Below are 18279 nucleotides of genomic sequence, written 5' to 3' on the forward strand. Positions count from 1 at the left end.
AGTTTTAAAGAGTGCTATGTTCGGTACTTTTGTACGAGGTCTAATTGGGAATGGGGAGATCAGTAGAGACAAGAAAGGAACCAACATAGATAAGTGGATTGACAAGTTGAAGTGGCAGTGGACCAGCCACATAGCGCGCAGGATAGATAGCTGTGGTTTTAAGGTTCTAGAGTGGAGACTACAGACCGGCAAGCGAAGTCAAGAATACCCATGCACAAAGTGAATAGATGACTTTGTTAGGGTTGTCGGAAAACGCAGGAAGCAGGCGGTTTCGCACGGATTATTTTATAAATCTGTGGGAGGGGTTCCGTCCAGCTGTGAAGGTTAGAACGGCTGTAATATTGACGACGATGATGATAGTTTTGGTCCCCGAACATGTTTTTCTTGTAATATTGACCATTTTACCTTTTATCGCCAGTTGTTTTTTTTTTCTCATAACTCACAATATTAACTTATTGTCTGATGATAATCTGAACTTCTATCTACCGATCTATGTTAATTTCAATAACTATATTATTTAAAGGCATTTACCATTTTAGACTTAAAAGTAAAATATTATTACATCCAAAGAAGTGGCGCTGTAAAGTAAATCTATTTATTTTTACTACATCTGCATTAACACACCCAAACAAAACCAGTTACGCCCAAATGTTGGTATTTCAGCAAATAAGCGGTACTTGACTTTAAATGTTTTTTTTTAAAACACGCATCTTATTTTTCATTACAATCCTGCATAAAGCGTCATGTATATACCTAAAGGCGGTAAAATTAAAGAAATTACACGTAATTACAAAAGAAATGGTAAAAATTAAAAATACATAAGCAAATAAGAACAAAAATTATAAACATAATATAATGTAAATTCGTTGTCGATGAAGTTTAAAAAGAGAGAAAGATAGTCATATGAATAAAAAAAGCATGCATGATGTTATGTATCGGCAGAAGTCATCCATCCGTATGTTAGACTTTACGAATAGATTCTTAAAGCAAATATTCTTTAAGTTTTTGATTCTACCTAAGGTCGTTTGAAAAAATTGTTTATTTCTTTTCGTTGCGATTTTTTTTCTTTTTTACAACATGATCGAGACAGTGTATATATAAATGTAAATTATTTTTATTTTGCAGACGATTTCAAGACGCCATGCTTAAGTGAAGTCAAGTTGATTTACCGATGAAAAAGTAATAAAAAAACGAGACTGTTGAAATAATTTTCGCAGGAGACAACTATAAGGCAAAATACGCACATGCGTTATAAGTCAGAGAGAGCTGAAATCCCTTTGATGCCTTCTGCAATTCTAAATAGAAGAGGCGTTTGAATTTTTGAAGAACTCACGCGGGCAAAGATGGCGTCGTGTCTCGCCGGCAGCCAATTTGGTCCTGGCAGCCAAGAATACATTCCAGTTGCTGAATTTTACGCGGACAAGTCGGTTTTTGTTACTGGTGGCACGGGTTTTATGGGCAAGGTAAGTGAAATAGTTTTATAAAGACACACCAAACATTTGTAGTCTGAAAATAAAAATCTTTTAAACCTGTTAGATCTCATTTTTTTAAAAAATATATAGTGTTATAATTCATTCTCCTTGCGGTCGTATTCCTCACTTCTTAGGATAATGACTATTTTAGGAAAGTTTGTGGCGCACTTTATTATACTATCTATGCCGGTCTTTGTCGGTGTGTACATCTGGACCTGATCGGACCAATGCATGTGGCTGCGATGCTGTGATCGGCAACCATTTACCTTTCCACTGGCCAAAAGTTTTTCCAATTTGTTACCGCTTTAGTTATAGTTATAATTACTGGCGTCATAATAATGTAACGGCCAAAACTGAGAACTGCATTAGTTAATGAAAATAAAAGAAAGAAAGAATTGGTTGTAATATGCCAAAACTAATCATTAATGTCCAACGCGTTTAGAAAAATCGCTGTAGTTTTTCTTCTGTACACTGTAGTTTTTCCTTCTAGCGCGTTTCATAACATTACCAAAAGAGAAACGTTTGTGTTAAAGTTTTGCGACATTATGTAAATAGTTAAGAAAGTTTAGATAAACTTATTTGGAGTAACGACATCAATCCAACTGCACAAATAGTTTTTAAAACGTTATTATAATCAGAATTTTAAAAAATAAGATAAATCTTTCGTGAAATCATAGTAAGACGATTTTTACATTATTTATTTGCATTTGCATCTTGTTAAATATAAAGAAAAAAGGTACAATGGTCGGTCTTATAACAACAATTATAACAAGCAAAATGAACGAAGAATTTCTGCCAGACAACCATAGTAAAAATATTAGAAGTATAAATAATTTATAAGAAATTATAGTGCAACACAAAACCTTTAAATGACATATTTTGCATGGCATCTTGTTTACTTTTCAGATTTATGGAATTAGTTAAAACGTTGATATAAATAAATTAGTTATAATTTTCCGTCGGCCTTGTTACTACACTGGAAATACACTTCCTAGTGGAATATGATAACGATTTTTTGTACATTACATATAGCAGGAGATGACGGATACTAGCCTGGGTGGTAAGGGAGTGAAGCCTCTTGTCATTCTACACGTATAAGGAAGCGCAAGCGCGTCATATGACGTCTATCCATAAAGTGGACAGATGACTATGTGTAGGTTGTCGAAACACGCTGGATACTGGCGGCTTCCAACCAGTCCTATTGGGAATCTATGTTCAGCGATAGAAATCCTACGGCTGAAATGATGTTAAAAAGAAGATAGTTAAGTACCGTATTGTCGTTTAAGAATATTTCTTACATATTCTTCTTCATACGCATTTTTAACACGTAGCAAACTAATCCTATAACAACCGAAAGATTTCTAATGTCACAGAATTCCGTAAAATAATTAAAATGATAATGAAAATTATAAGAAGGAATGCGAATTATTTCTATGTAGTGAATAATTTCTTGCCTCCGTTGCAAGTACATATCGATATTCGTGTAGGGTTTTATAATTAAGTGACAAGAATTTTAAAGAGTATAAGCTTCCTATAAGTTTAAGGCAATGAATAAACAATTTTGCAGCCATGACATACATTCATCGAAAAAAGTAGGTTTTTTAAGGCGGTAAGACGATGTTCCGCCTATGGTATGATTTTAGGGCAAATGTAACATTTTATGACATTTGTTCGGTATAAGATCGATTTAAGTTTCGCTATCAAGAATCCTTTTAATTTTATAATCAGCAGATTTATAGAAAACGTATTGTTTATAATCACGAAAACACCCTAAAATGATTGGTCGATGCCGTCATTTCGTGGGGCACCCACTGTAACACTTGTAATAATACGATTTATCTATATAATAAAGATGTATGTTTATATAATAAAGATGTATTAGTGGGACCGGAAAGTAATGTCGTTTCTGTCTTCATATTTTACAGAAAAACCTATTGATTTTTACCGCTCCGGTATTCAAAATTTGTAGTATACAAATTTGTAGTATAGATGGCAAAAGGTTGTTGATAACGAGCGTGAATATATTGTCGATTAGAAATGAATACTTATTAAAAATGTAGTCGTGTGAATTTAATTTACGAAAGCGACATTGCTTTCCGGTCTCCCTAACATTTGTAGCGGTAAGCCTCTACAAAAGTTCGATGTCTTAATTGAAATTTATAAATTGTATTAGTCTTGTAATGTTATCACTGCTAGGAAACGTGCATTAGTTCAAAAAGGGGAGGAGCTATTAACACTCCAGCTTCGAACAGGATGTAGGATATTGCATACACATTTGCCATTACCTTTATATCTGAATCCTATTCGTAAAAAAATATTGGCAAACATTTTTCCTATCACAGGCAGTTTTTAATTTAAACAAAGAAACTGCATGTGAATGTCTGTCCTTCATCTTGCACCTTGATCTGAACACACTATTGCTGTAGGTAGTTTTAGTCTTCAATTATATAATTATCTCTATAATAAAATGAGTTCAGGGGTTTAATACTTGGGTAATTTTATATAAAAATACAGGTCATCTGCGATAAGAATGTAAAACTTGAGAGCATAGTCATTTTACAAGCATTATCGAGGTATGATTTTTGCATTGAATTGTTTGGATGGCATTCAACTAACTTTAACTGCCAGTATCAGTTAATTAGTCAGAATATTTTATTTATGTAAATTATATTTTGAAGAAGTCGTCTAGATTTGTTCAGCATTGGCCAGTTATTGATTTGAAATACATTATAATGGCTGAAATGACTCTGTTACATAAATAATATAAGATATTTTAAAAGTCTATGTATTAACTTTGTAATAATTAACGTTTTATTAACCACGAAATAAATATTCTTCTTGAGTCACCACGAAATAATTATATTGTAACATACGAGTACATCACTCATGCTGCAAAATTGTAAGAAATATGTTAAAAGAATGAAATGTGTTCTATTTGGTTTTTATTAGCTTTAATATTTTATTGAATTTGCTATCAAAGCATTACGACAAAATGCCTATATACAAACAGTATAGCTTTTATATGATGAAAATATTCTTCGAAATTTGAAAATTTCTGTTGAAAATTTGGAAAATTTCTATTTAACTGTAAACGCACAGATTTAGTAGTGTAGTTATTTGAAAGTTGGTAAGTAAACCAGTTATATTAGTGATTATGTTGAAGAGAAATATTGCTAAAGAGTAAATTAAATATAAAACAATAGTAAAACCTACGGATTATAAAACTCTGATGATGACTTTAAAAATCCGATGACTTAATTAATAGTAGAAACTTATTCCAAAAACATTAACCTTAAAATAATTAAAAAAAACATCTTAACATTAAAATAAAAAATGTTTAATGATTAAGGAAAGAATATAAATTTTTCGAGATAAATATAAAAAATAAGATTAAACATGCTGTATATGAACCTTCGGAATAATCCTGTTACCCAGTAATGTTAATCCGTAGAATGTAATCTTTATAATACAGGTAACTTTGTTCTTTGATAATCATACAACTAAAACTTAATACAGTTTTTTTACATTTGTCGTAATAGCTTAGTATATTATTAGGTGATATTTGCAATAAAAAAATGAAGAAATGTTGCAGATGAGTTGTTATCCTATGGTTATTTTCAGATTAAAGTATATCTTTTATAATTGAGACAGTCGTTCATTCGACTTGTACCTCATATAATTCAGGTGACAACCTTTTTATTTACATTTATAAAATGAAGCAAAAATAATCTATTTAGGTATGAGATCCTAGAGGTATGAGAGACATTTCTAGTAATACAAACGGAGAGCACGATTTAGTGCAATAACGCAAATAATATATTTTTCTTTAAAATAGTCAAAAAATACAAATGAAAAACACAATTCTCTTTTTAAAGAGAATCAAATAGAATATCAAATTAAATGGCATTTTTGTTAAGAGTACAGCAATGTTCATATTTAGCGGTTGCTATTCTTATCGCTATGTATCAAATAAATTAATTAAACAAAGAGAAGTAGTCAAGCTTCACCCATACAAATACAAATTATTTCATTATTTCTATTACTATCCGTTTTTGTTAAGTGTGCAAAGCTAACTTTATTATTAGAAGCGATCTAAGAATTGTATATAGATATCAAATAGTAATCAATCTATTGTCTCAATACATACATTTCTTTATAAAAAGTAATATTATCCTCGTCACTTAATAAATTATTCTAATGTTAAAGTCAACAATTTTTCTTCAGTCACTTGGATTAATAATAATTTTAATTGTCTAATATTAATATAAGATGTCTGATTTGGAGGTGTTTCACTATTATTAAATGATTGTTTTATTTCTCAAAGGAAACAGATGTGTAAATGTTGACAATTTTAAAACACAAACTTTGGCGTAGCATTACGATTTTGCAGTCCAGTAATTTTATTAGGTACGAATCTCTCTTTAAATCAGAATACTTGAACAATTTTCAGACCTATGAATGATGGACAGCGTATAACATAATTCAGAAATATTTATATTCATGTTAGGCAACAAAAAAATATTGGCTCGTGAAAAATCAACATTGATCAGTTGAAGTAAGCTCATTCAAAAATAATACAAGCTTCTCTTTAAATGATATTTAACTAAAGAGGTTCTTGAAGACACGGCGTAGGTAGGCCTGTTACGTGGACCGAAGACAAAGTTAAGGTCGCGAGAATTCGCTAAATTCGGGCAGGACGAGACTGATCACCGTGGCAGTCTTTAGAATAGGCCTTGCAGTGGACGTCTATCGGCTAAAAAGAATAAAAACGATGTCCTCTGTGTAAATCAATAATTTAAACAGCCTATTCATATTTATCTAATTCGAATTGTTGACATGAGATTGTATTAGCAAGTTAAGGTGGCATATCCACACAGCATGCAGAACTGATCGCCGCTCAGGTCTTAAGATTCCAAAGTCGAGACCATGGATTATTTAGCGCAGCGTGGGAGATCCACCCATAAGAATGTAGAGTGGAAGAATTTGTGAAATTTGAAAGAAGGAAACCTAAATATAAGAAAATTTAGAAAAATAATCTTGCAAAATGAAGTCCCTGTCCCAATAAAGATAGGGGGAAAAACCGTTCGTGTTGAAAATACATTAGAGAGGCCTATGTGCAGCAGTACAGGCCCATGTCCAGCTATAGAGGTCCTAAGGCTGAAATGATGTTGAAGAGATGATAAAGTTCAACAAAAGAGTACAATATACAAAATCTATTATATTATTAACTTATAGATGGAGTATTATAAAAATAATATCTTTTATCTAATATCTAAAAGCATAATCAAATGAAATTCTATAATCTGATTAAAACTGCAACAATTAATTAGATTAAATAACAAATCTGTATCAATTACTATTATAATATGTGTAGATGAAGATAAAGATTCTATGCGGCCTTATTATTTCAAGCAATGAAATTTACCCGTGCCTACGTTTTTTTTTATATTTGTACAGAATAGATATACTTAAAAACACGAGAAATATTTAATTAAATGAATGTATAAGTAATTCTCTTATATTTTTATTTACAAATGAGAATTTTAGGACTTGCAAAGTAAGCATCTATACAGTTGAGCAAAAATTCAATAAAACAATTTACATGTACTGCTTTCTATCCCTTTATTTACAAACTAGCACATCTCAATGTGGTCCCAAATGATAACAGTGGTAGTGACTGGATTTAAATATAAGCTGTTTTCATCCCATATTTTTTTTGCTATTTCAAATACGCAATTGCAATTCGCACTTCCTTTTTCTTCACAAAAAAAATTAATACGCTCCTGTTCAAGTGTTCTCTAAGGACAGTGTTTTAATACAAAAAAGTTTTGCAAATGCTTAATGCCAGGTTTTGTCACGTACTAAAGATGTGTGCAGCCTAGCGGTATGTTGAAGGAACATAACATCTTACTGGTCAATTCTAGATTCTTATTACCGTCAGTAGCCTAATCTTATCTGATCATTTATTTGTTGTATTATACATGTCTGAATTGAATGATTAACTAAGTGTAAGCAGCTTAAAGAGCAGAATTGCCTTTCAATTTCATCGAATACAAAGAAAAACCTTTTTGGTTGTTAAACAGGGCATGGTGCTTCTTTGTTATTCTTCAAAAATTGATATTTTTCGAAAGGTTAGGAATTATAAGCTTGAAACCAAAAAGTAATTTTTGGTCAACTTATGTGATACGGACACACGAGCTTCTTAAGACTAGCGTTACGTAAAATAGTTCCTAAAGTTTTCTGTCTAATTTTCAATCGGTCAATGAATGAATGAAAATACCAGATGAAAGGTCGCATGCCGGTCTAACTCGAGGATTTCCATGATATTAGTAACATATTCGGTGATTGGCTTACTAAAGCAGGTTTCATCTTCGTCGTGTTTATGAAAAGACTATAAAACAAATCACAGCATTGATTCGATTATAGAGAGATCAGGTACAACACTCAAGACATTGAGTCCATTAACAGAACAATTTGTTCTGATATTCTGTTGCGCTCATTCTCCTTTGGTTGTAATGGTAGTGAAGAATGTTTTAACTTTTATTAATGAAAGATTTTTAAACATGCTAATGGATCCAATGAAAAAAAAATGGTCATAATATTTTACAACAGTATCTCGCAACCTTTTCCTATCTACGGCACACTAGAATTTTGTAGAACACCAAAAGCTAGATCCGAGAGACGAGTGATTGTGACGTGCTAATGTGTCTTAAATACAAAATATGTATAGTGAAAAATTGTTAAATTTTAATTTATTAGTTTTCACCGCGGCACATTTGTATCCGACCTACGGCACACCAGTGTGCCATAGCACACCGGTTGCGGGGCACTGTTTTTAATAATTAGATCGCGTTTATATTGCAATATGGAAGGACAACCTTATACATTAAATTTACTAATGCCGTCTATCGAAAAACGGTCTACATTTATTTATTTAATGATTTTCAACTTTAACAAAGATTTTTACAGCGTATACATATTGGCAAACGCAAAAAAAAACATAGCATTTCATCTTACTTTTACTTATAAAATTTCAGGTATTGGTCGAGAAACTGTTAAGAAGTTGTCCAAAAATCAAGAAAATATACCTTTTGATGCGGCCTAAGCGTGGACAGGATGTTGCGTCGCGTCTCACGGAACTCACACAGTCACCGGTAAGCCATCTTTATTAATCTTGGTGCAAAAATTTACTATTTTGTCTCTGCTCATATGTGCAATAAATTAAAGAAGCATATGAAAGGAGTAAACAGAAAAAAATTAACCAAATTAATTAACATAAAAATTGTAAAGAAAATTGTGAAAATGAATTTTTTCTTTCCCTACACAAAGATTAAAACATTTGTTACTAGTTGTGACCAACATTTAACAACAATTAAAACCAAAAAAAAGACTTGTAAGAAATTAACTCAATTAACTAAATTATTATACTAAAATCTTCCACTGAAAGTAACATAATATTTTAATAGATTATTATCGTTGTTAATATTAAAATAAATATTAAATATATTAATTATAATATTAACAACAACAATCAAGAAAAAAAATTCACTCAAAAATTTTTTTTATTACTTTACGATATGCACCTTTGATGTTACGAATTCTGTTGGGTCAACCATTTTATTCAAAAATTTTATGTGGTAAATAATAGGTGGAGCCAAAAATGGTAAAGAATAAGATTAATTCCAAATGCATATCAATCTTTAATATAACAATAAATATGTAATTCCCTAGTTATTTGAAACGCTAAGGAAGGAACGGCCACAAGAGCTGAACAAGATCGTGCCTATAGTCGGAGATATCACAGAACCAGAACTCGGCATCAGTCAAGCGGACCAGGCCATGCTTTGTCAAACGGTGAGGATTTTTTAAAGCGAATATTAGTCATTGTTATAAATAAAATTTTGCGATTTATTTTTATACATGTTTTTACTCTGCGGACGTTGGTCCGGTTATGCAATAGATCTTTGTTTTATATATTCTATACACTCAGTGTAAAGTCATATGGCGTACATCGATTCTTCATTCGTTTCTGCTATTTAAAATTTCAATAAATGCGACACTCATAAACACAATCAAAATTATTTTTCTCTAATCTCCTCCTATTCATCATTCTTTTCTTCTTCTCCTGTACATCATTTCAGCCATAAGTCATCCACTACTGGGTATAAAATCACTAAACACATGTGGCCCGGATGCAGTCTTTTCACAAGCTTAAAACGGTTGTCTGTCCACCCTGTAGGTGAACATTCTACTCAGTGCTTAATGGTTTGGCACAAATCTTTACTCCAGAACCAACAGCCAACAGTTCTGCGGGTTATGTGGCCTGCTCACTGTCTTTACGGATTCTTCTTCTTTTTCCATAATTTCTGAATATAATTATAATACTGTCGAATACCACAGTAAGGTTCGTAATATTAGCAAGACTAGGCGTGTACTATTAAATTGTCTATAGCTGCTGTCAAACAACATTATTCTAGCTTTACAAGCATTATTATGTTTTAATGAACAAAAATGACCTTTAGTTTTATACCTCGATATTTAAAGCTCATGTTGTATACAGGTTTTTATATATTTCAAAAGCGTGTATATTAGTGTATCGTTGTTTATTTAATTTTATAAAAACTTCAATGGAAATATTTTTTTTTATAAACTTAATCGTATGTATTCATCAATGTTCGCTTACATATAAAATGTTATTTCTTATTCTCATTAACATCGTAGCATATGAGTTTTAGTCAAATATTGAGATATCATCGTAATCATTTCGGACATTCCTAGACACAGTCTTCTTCCATAGATTTCCAATGGAACTGGTTGGAAGCGGCCTACAACCGGCGTCATCCAACGACCCTAATAAGACAATGTTGAGATATATTCAATTCTATGTTTTGACTATTATATATTCTATATTTGACTTATGTTAATTAAAGTAAATAATTGTATAAAATATGTATTTTGGTACAGGTGTCCGTAGTATTCCACTCGGCTGCAACGGTTAAATTCGACGAGAAATTAAAACTCTCCGTCACAATCAATATGCTCGGAACACAACAACTTGTGCAGTTATGCCATCGTATGCTGGGGTTGGAGGTAAGCTCTATATTATTATTTGACATACGTCTCATATATTTCGTTTATCAAAAAATATATCTCTGAAAACGTTCTTTTTATCCTAAATAGCCAGAATTATTTTAAGTGGTATAATTAACTAAATAGAAACCTTTTCTTCCCATCAAAACTTATTTACTGAAACGATGGAATTTTACAAAAAGATGGCTGACCTATTTAAAGGTGTAAAGATCGTTTGAAAGTTTTAGTTTGGTTTTCAATGAACTTCAAATACTTATAATTTGGTTGTGTTGTTATCATAACATATATATAAATATAGATATATATGTGTGTGTATGTGTGTAATATATATGATTACGTATCAATATATGTATTGTATTATTTTAAAATAACGGTAATTAACCGCACAATCTGTTATCGAATATATTCCAGACCTTTCAAATTATATTTAAATGTCTGTAGTGAAATAATATAATAAACCTTGTCGTTCTTTTCTTTTGTAACTTTTATTTACAATTTATTCAGAGATTTCTTGTATGAAAGTTTATACTGGTCTGCCTCGCTACATTATTATATCTACATTATGGCAGTTAAAATTCTCATCGGTGTAAAATACTTATAACGCATTACCACATTTTAAATCTTATTAAAAATAGAGAGCTATTCATGCAATCCGTAACTTGAGAACTAGAGAAATGACAGCCGTCGTTTCAGACCATAGACGTCTACTTCAAGACATTCAAACCTCAGTGGTAGCCCTGCAAAAGAAGACTGAGACTCGGGATCGTAGGTTGCGGTTCAATTCCTTATAAATAATGTTATATAATTCAAATTTTGTGCATTAATTACGTAGGATTGTCATTGCTCACAAAACTGTTCTAAAAAAATGGGCAAAAGCGTCTTTTGTGTACCATAATACTACACTGCGATCCCATACCCAAAGTGTATTCCCACGTAGATATCTTTGGGAAATGCCTATGCCTTGCAGTAGGAGTCTACGGGCTGAAACAAGGAGATAATATTATCAATAAATGAATATTAAGCAGCGTAACTGTAAAAACAGATTCTTATCCAACTGATTCTTGATACTTTTTCCCAATTCTTAAAAAAAATCGCCTTTTCTTGTGTCAAATATACTGCTCATTTTAAGTACACTATTAACATTGACATTATTTCATATACACAACACTTAAATAAAAGCAAGGTTAGAATTTATTACGAAAATAAAACATGTTTTTTTTTTCAAATAAAAATTTAAACAACGGCGTAAAAGCTTTTATGATTAATTTTATTTTCTTGATACTTGGAAAAACCTACGCAATCAATTAAATCGATAAGTAGCATAAAAAGAATAGTCGTTTATTTAATAGATTTTTTGCCCAGTAAAAACAAAATAACATTTTTTTCAAATTAAAACTCGTTGATTCAATACATTGAAATGCTACGTTTTGATTTGAATAGCCTGTATTATTGGCATTTTATTTTACGAATATTAACTAATCTTATTGTCATTCTTTACTTTGCTGCATATTTATTTCACTAATCGCCAATTTAATTGTTAATCATATATTATTTTTACTATTTGATTGTTTTGATTTGATTGATTCCTACCAATTTGTTTATCGTCGTCTTGTGTATAATTTTGCTGCAACACGGTTTAATTTTATTAGAAAGAATTTAGAGCAATTGACGGATAAGTTCTTTTCCACAAACAATTACACAATAAAAAAAGAAATATTATCTGGTTATTACGATAATGAACAAATATTTCGGGGCCAACAACATTTAGTAGCTAATAACTAAAAAGTTTTACTTGTCGTAATGCAAGAGGTGAATAATTTTTCATTGTAACTTCTTGTTTATATATTATATTTCATCTTTACCAGGTTCATGTATATAAAACCCAAGGATATGAAATGAAAAATTTGATATTCATTATCTCGGGACATAAGAAGAAATATCTAATTAATCAAGTATTAGGGGGACCGGAAATTATTGTCGTTTCTGCGATGTCGATATTTGATTGTCGTTTGGTAGCTCATTACGTTCTTGGAAGACGTTGTATACTAGATAGCAAAAGGTTGTTGATAACGAAGGTGAATATATTATTAATTAGAAATAAATACTTGGTAAAAGTGCAGTCGTGTGATTTTAACTTAAGAAAGCGACATTACTTTGCGGTCCCCCGTATAATATCAATAGCTACAGCCCCTTCCGAAACAGAATACACAACATTTGCAGTTGCTTGGCAGTAGAATAAAAGTCACGGCAATATCTATATTAGTCATTGGCTTATAAAAGCCTTTCCGTATATCAATGTTTAATTTTCCAATATCCAAATGTAAAAAAAAATAATTGTTTGGATACTTATTTTATAAATTAAATTAAGAGGCTTCCTAATTTGGCCATTTATAAATATAAGAGGTATTATTTATCTGTAAGAACATAGCCATAACTTTACCAAATATATTCTAATGATATTTTATTGATATGACTATGATGATATAATTCTTTTAAACTGCCTAAAAATCGCCGAACTAATATTTGAGGTAATTTTATTTGAAACTCAAGAACAGTATTTATAAAAACCTTCTTAAAAGTCGGTTACGTTTTTCAGGCGCTGGTACATGTGTCCACGGCGTACTGCAATTGTGAGAGGGAGCAAGTGGAAGAGACTGTGTACGCGCCGCCCGCCCACCCCGAGCACGTTGTTACCCTTGTTCAAACTCTTCCTGACGATCTAGTGGACAGAATCACACCGGATTTAGTCGGTCAGTGTTTTTTTTTTTTTTGCTTTAATTACACTATCAGACTTCGCTCAGCCTACCGGTTCCGGTTTTGCATGTGGTTAAGGCTAGGTCTCTCACTTAGCGAACTTATTCGACATCAACTTTACTTAATGGTGAAAATGCAACTTATGGCTATATTTTCTAATTGATGTAATCGATGGCACACATGACCAGCTTGTGTGCACTGACCTACTTCGAGACCGAGTGTCTTACACTTCATACGAAAGGTCCAATAAACCTTTTTTTTTTTTGGAAGAGAAATCTGTTACTATACCCCTCTCAGACGAGGGCAAGGTTATATGGAAATTCTACCTACTAAAAAGACACGTGGTCTATATTCTACGGTATGGTGCTCCTTAGTACTGTGCGAAAAATATCTCGGGGACAAGCTGGAACTCTCCCGGTTCCCTTTATGAGCTAAAGAGTAAAACGAGGCGACCTCATGTTGATGCTCTTCCCGGGTTTATGTTTTAGTGAACGATAAGGACCACTTTGCCTCTTTTGGTTGATTTTTACAACACGCAGGGAACGTTTTAGTATAATTCGTAAAAAAACCCAGACACCAGGATTTTCGTTGCAATAACTTACCGTAACCTTGTGAAATGAAATCTTAATTTAATACGATGGTTAAAGATCTTAAAATAACGATTGGTTATAGTGTTTGAAAGTAGGTATAAAGTTTTTTGAGCTATACATGCAACGCTTTAAGACTTTTAAACGCCTATAACCAACCATCCTATGAGTTGTATATAAAGAGATTACCTTGTGTTATCAATCCTTCTATTTTTCTACATTTACAGGAGACAGGCCTAATACTTATACATTCACAAAGGCCCTAGCAGAAGATATGCTTATAAAGGAATGCGGAAATCTACCAGTTGCAATCGTGAGACCATCCATAGGTTTGTGATGTTATTTAGTTAATTTTTATACTTTATATGCCCACTCGAAACTAGTATGTTGATTGCATTCATCACATGCCTTGATTTATATATCTCATTTTACATGCATACATAATATAGTTCTAAATTTGAATTTAAAGCCGTATTCAATTATATTCGTGGTGTCATTACGAAATCTATAGCAAAAATATTACTTACATGTTGCAGCATAACAACATGTTCAAGAATAATACCTCATCTGCATTCGATTTTCAAAGATAATTTTTAGGTATATTGTTTATATTAAAAAAAAATTATTGCCAAACTGCAAGTATATAAAATATTTTAAATGTAACAGTACCTTACCTGATTTTGTTTTCACATAAGGTATTGAAGAATTTATCAAAATACGTAATTTAGTAATGATCTATTCCTGGCGGGAACACAAACCGTCTGTATCAAGATATATGCACAATATGATTAAATTATTAGAAATTATAGCGTTATTTTATAAACTGTAGTCCATTTGCGTTGATAATACATGAATCATCATTGTCCGTCGGCCTAAGTGTTATCTTAGACTGCACTTCAGCTTCACTTTCGAATGCGGTATTTAAGAATAATTTGATTGGTTACGGGGTGTGGCTAGGCCGGCGGACAATGTCGATTTATTCCACCGTTAACGCGAACGTGACGTAAACCAACGTTCAATTACACAGTACTTTCTTCACTTCGGGAGCCAGTGAAAGGGTGGGTTGACAACTGGAATGGGCCGAATGGAATCATCGCAGCGGTGGGCAAGGGCATCTTCCGTACCATGCTAGGCACAGGCAGCCGCGTGGCTGATCTGGTGCCCGTCGACACCGTCATCAACCTGATGATCGTCTGCGCATGGAGGACGCATTTAAAACGGTAAAATCATTATTAAAATGGAATGATTATGAATGGTTTATTACAGATATATACATTTTCGTAGTTTTCGACTATCCGCCGTCCGCTTCGCGAATTTAATGAACGACGCTTCAACCCCTGTGCAGAAAGAATTTCGTGAAATCCGTAGTAAGGTTACGGTTACGTTAAGGATCTCTACTAGGTGAAAGAAATATTCCTTCTAAATCTCAAGGCCCTAAGCCTTACTAGGGAGTCAGTATTTCGGTGGGAATTTCTTATACATTTCTCTCAAATAATTTAAAATATAAAAGGATACAAAGATTGAAATAAAAAAATCACTTTTATTTATTTATATACAAATTCTTTAAGGGTACGTTTGGGAAACCTTTCTTTTAAGTTTATGAAAACCTGTGCTAGAAGAGTCCCCTCTACCTTACACAAAGTACTGTTTTTACCATAGTAATATTTTATTTTTTACTCTTGGTAACATTAAGGTAAATTAATTGCTAATGTTTATTTTTTGTAGATCTAAGATCTTCTAGCATAAGGTCGTGTTTCCCGTGTCTATCATATCTATCGTATATAATATATAAAATAGAATTATTTAAATCTGTATGCAACAATAGTCAACATACGCTGTTTATATATTTAAATATCATAAGTAAATATACGTTTTGGTTTTATAAGGATACGTATGCCAAATAATATAAGCAATGTTGGGAACAACTAATAACTTTATATTTATCGCGTTTACAGAGGCGATGGTGTGGTGGTGTACAATTGCTGCACCGGCCAGCAGAACCCGATCACGTGGCAACGTTTTGTCAAGACCAGCTTCAAGTACATGAGAAAACATCCTTTCAGTGAGTATTTAATAGAATCCATATTTTTCTGCATTTTATACATACAAGTTAATCGTCTCTTAGAACAAATATGAACACGTAAATATATTAAAATAAAAGGACGCCTTGTTTCACCAATAAATACGTTAGTTTGTGTAACGACCGCATAATACCATGTAGGACAAAAAGCATAATCATGGGAATCTTAAATCTTTCGTGGTTTTGTATATGGGTCTCTCACTTCGACCTTCACATCGTACACCGAGAAATGAAGAAGGCCATGCCTGAGATTTCTCTGCAATATCGAATTAGCAATTAGAAGATCCGTAAATAGAAGTAACCAACCGATATATCCCATTTTATCTTAGTACTGACAAACAACTAATCACGATACAGGAGAAGTGGTTTGGTACCCGGGAGGCGATATCACCAGCAATCGACTGAAGCACGGTGTGCTGACTCTGCTTCAGCACCGCGTGCCTGCTAACTTGATGGACATCGTTTCGAGAGCCACAGGCAACAAACCTATGTAAGTAGCATTATAGATTAAACTATAGTATGACTACACTAGAGTCCATGTGCGTTAAAAATACAATAATTCGTCGTTGTCCGTTAACCAAACCACGCGCGTAACCAAATGGTCACTGTGACCATAAAAGGTGTACTTTTCTAACGCGAATGCTTATTTTTAAAATTATGATTCACTGCATTCTTAACGCGAACGACTGTATTATTTCTGGTCTTGCATTTTTTATTAAACTTCATTAAAGTCTTTATTCATTCAGCCTTCATTAAAACAAGGACAAGAGACGTGTTAATGCTAACGGCATTTCAACATTCCTTGCCAGTCAATCCACGGGACCATTGAACTTTTTCTGCGAACGACAATCTGGTAGTATTGTCGATAACTAAAGAATTATGATAACATCAGTTCTATTGAATGAAGTATCTTAATAAATTTCTTCACGAATTCAAGGATGGTCCGAGTGCAAAATAAGCTTGAGAAAGCGTCTGCGTGCTTGGAGTACTTCACGACCCGCCAATGGGCCTTCACGGACGACAACGTGCAGGCGCTGTGCGGCTACCTGTCCGCCGACGACCGCGCCACCTTCGACTTCGACGTCACCAACATCAACTGGGACGCCTACATCGAGTCCTACGTGCTCGGTATTAGGAGGTTCCTCTTCAAAGAGAGCCCCGAAACGCTACCCAAGTCACGAGCCTTGCTTCGAAGGTATTTTTTATATTCTCCAAACTCACGTAGTATTTTAAATTTATTAACAATCAATATTACTGAATTCATAATAGTCTTATATTGGAGCAAAAAAATTACTGTTTACAGGTTACACATAGTGCACATTATAACTCAAGTGGCGACCGTGTTCTTCCTGTGGAGATTCCTGTTTAGCCGCTGCAGCGCCTTGCGAACTCTATGGCGCCACATCGTTGAGTATCTAACGCGGGCTGCACGCCTCCTCGCCATCGCCTGATGTTGCGCGCTTTTACAAACCAAAAGCACGCAACGTTGACAGCGCCCCATTAAAAGTTAGGAATTTGCTTTCGTATTCGCTGCGATAAGGTACCTTTTCAAAGCTGACGTTTGTTACAAAATGGCAGCCAGACAAAGACCCGCGAAAGTTGACACCAATAGATATTAAATAAGATGGTAACGACAAATTGGTTTAGGAATATTTTCTCTTGTAAGCTTCATAAAAGCTATTGTATTTTGCTTCTACTAAAACATTAACGAGACTTGTAACCTTCAAATTGTTGTCATTGCGGCATTAAAGGTTTTTTCGGGTAGCGAAATTTTCCCTTCTCAGACGCTAGAAGATAGTTCTGTTATGATGTTGACTATATGTAATGTTAATTCCAAATAATTTTATACCTATAATTCAGCTCAATAAGTATTTTCCACTATAAAGTTCAAACTTTGTTATCGCATAGAAGTAATAAATACACAATACAGTAATGCTATTAATTAAAAAGAATACAACGTTTATAATTACCGTAATAAAATTAGCGATGGGCATATGGCAATGTTGTCTCTTTTCAAAACAAACGTGTTCATATTTCTTTTCCTGCCAGAACATTAAACGCTCTTTTTAATTTTTAGTATATATTTAAAATATTACGGTAGTTATAACGAGTTTAACGTGTGTTTCTGTATATCTAAACTTGTACCGTTTGTTTAAGAAGTTGTTATTAACTTTCGAATTCGTTGAGTTTAAAAAAATATTTAATCTATTATACATTTTTAGACTATTCCATTTACTTATTTTTTTTTCAAAGATATTTTTTTGGAACAATATTCGCTATTAATTATATTTAAAAG

The 18279-nt window shown here is 32.7% G+C and overlaps 1 protein-coding gene across 1 annotated transcript; it reads left to right on the forward strand.

Annotated features, from left to right (window-relative positions):
• The first annotated feature begins 1149 nt into the window (after window positions 1-1149).
• Window positions 1150-18018, forward strand: LOC137922687 (putative fatty acyl-CoA reductase CG5065). The gene is made up of 11 exons (XM_068765713.1): window positions 1150-1463; window positions 8510-8626; window positions 9204-9326; window positions 10437-10562; window positions 13159-13312; window positions 14131-14232; window positions 14931-15123; window positions 15859-15965; window positions 16341-16473; window positions 16921-17178; window positions 17287-18018. The coding sequence occupies exons 1-11, from the start codon at window positions 1344-1346 to the stop codon at window positions 17432-17434; spliced, it is 1581 nt and encodes a 526-aa protein (XP_068621814.1). The 5' UTR covers window positions 1150-1343; the 3' UTR covers window positions 17435-18018.
• The last annotated feature ends 261 nt before the right edge of the window (window positions 18019-18279 follow it).

The sequence above is a fragment of the Battus philenor genome, unplaced genomic scaffold (assembly GCF_028537555.1).
Source record: "Battus philenor isolate CCGP_79_NKW_IND1 unplaced genomic scaffold, ilBatPhil1.0.hap1 SCAF_20, whole genome shotgun sequence".
Taxonomy (NCBI): domain Eukaryota; kingdom Metazoa; phylum Arthropoda; class Insecta; order Lepidoptera; family Papilionidae; genus Battus; species Battus philenor.

Coding starts and splice junctions, on each gene's coding strand:
- LOC137922687 (XM_068765713.1), top strand. CDS start 1,344: ATGGCGTCGTGTCTCGCCGGCAGCCAATTTGGTCCTGGCAGCCAAGAA. Junction 1,464..8,509: donor GCACGGGTTTTATGGGCAAG/GTAAGTGAAATA, acceptor ATAAAATTTCAG/GTATTGGTCGAGAAACTGTT. Junction 13,313..14,130: donor AATCACACCGGATTTAGTCG/GTCAGTGTTTTT, acceptor CTACATTTACAG/GAGACAGGCCTAATACTTAT.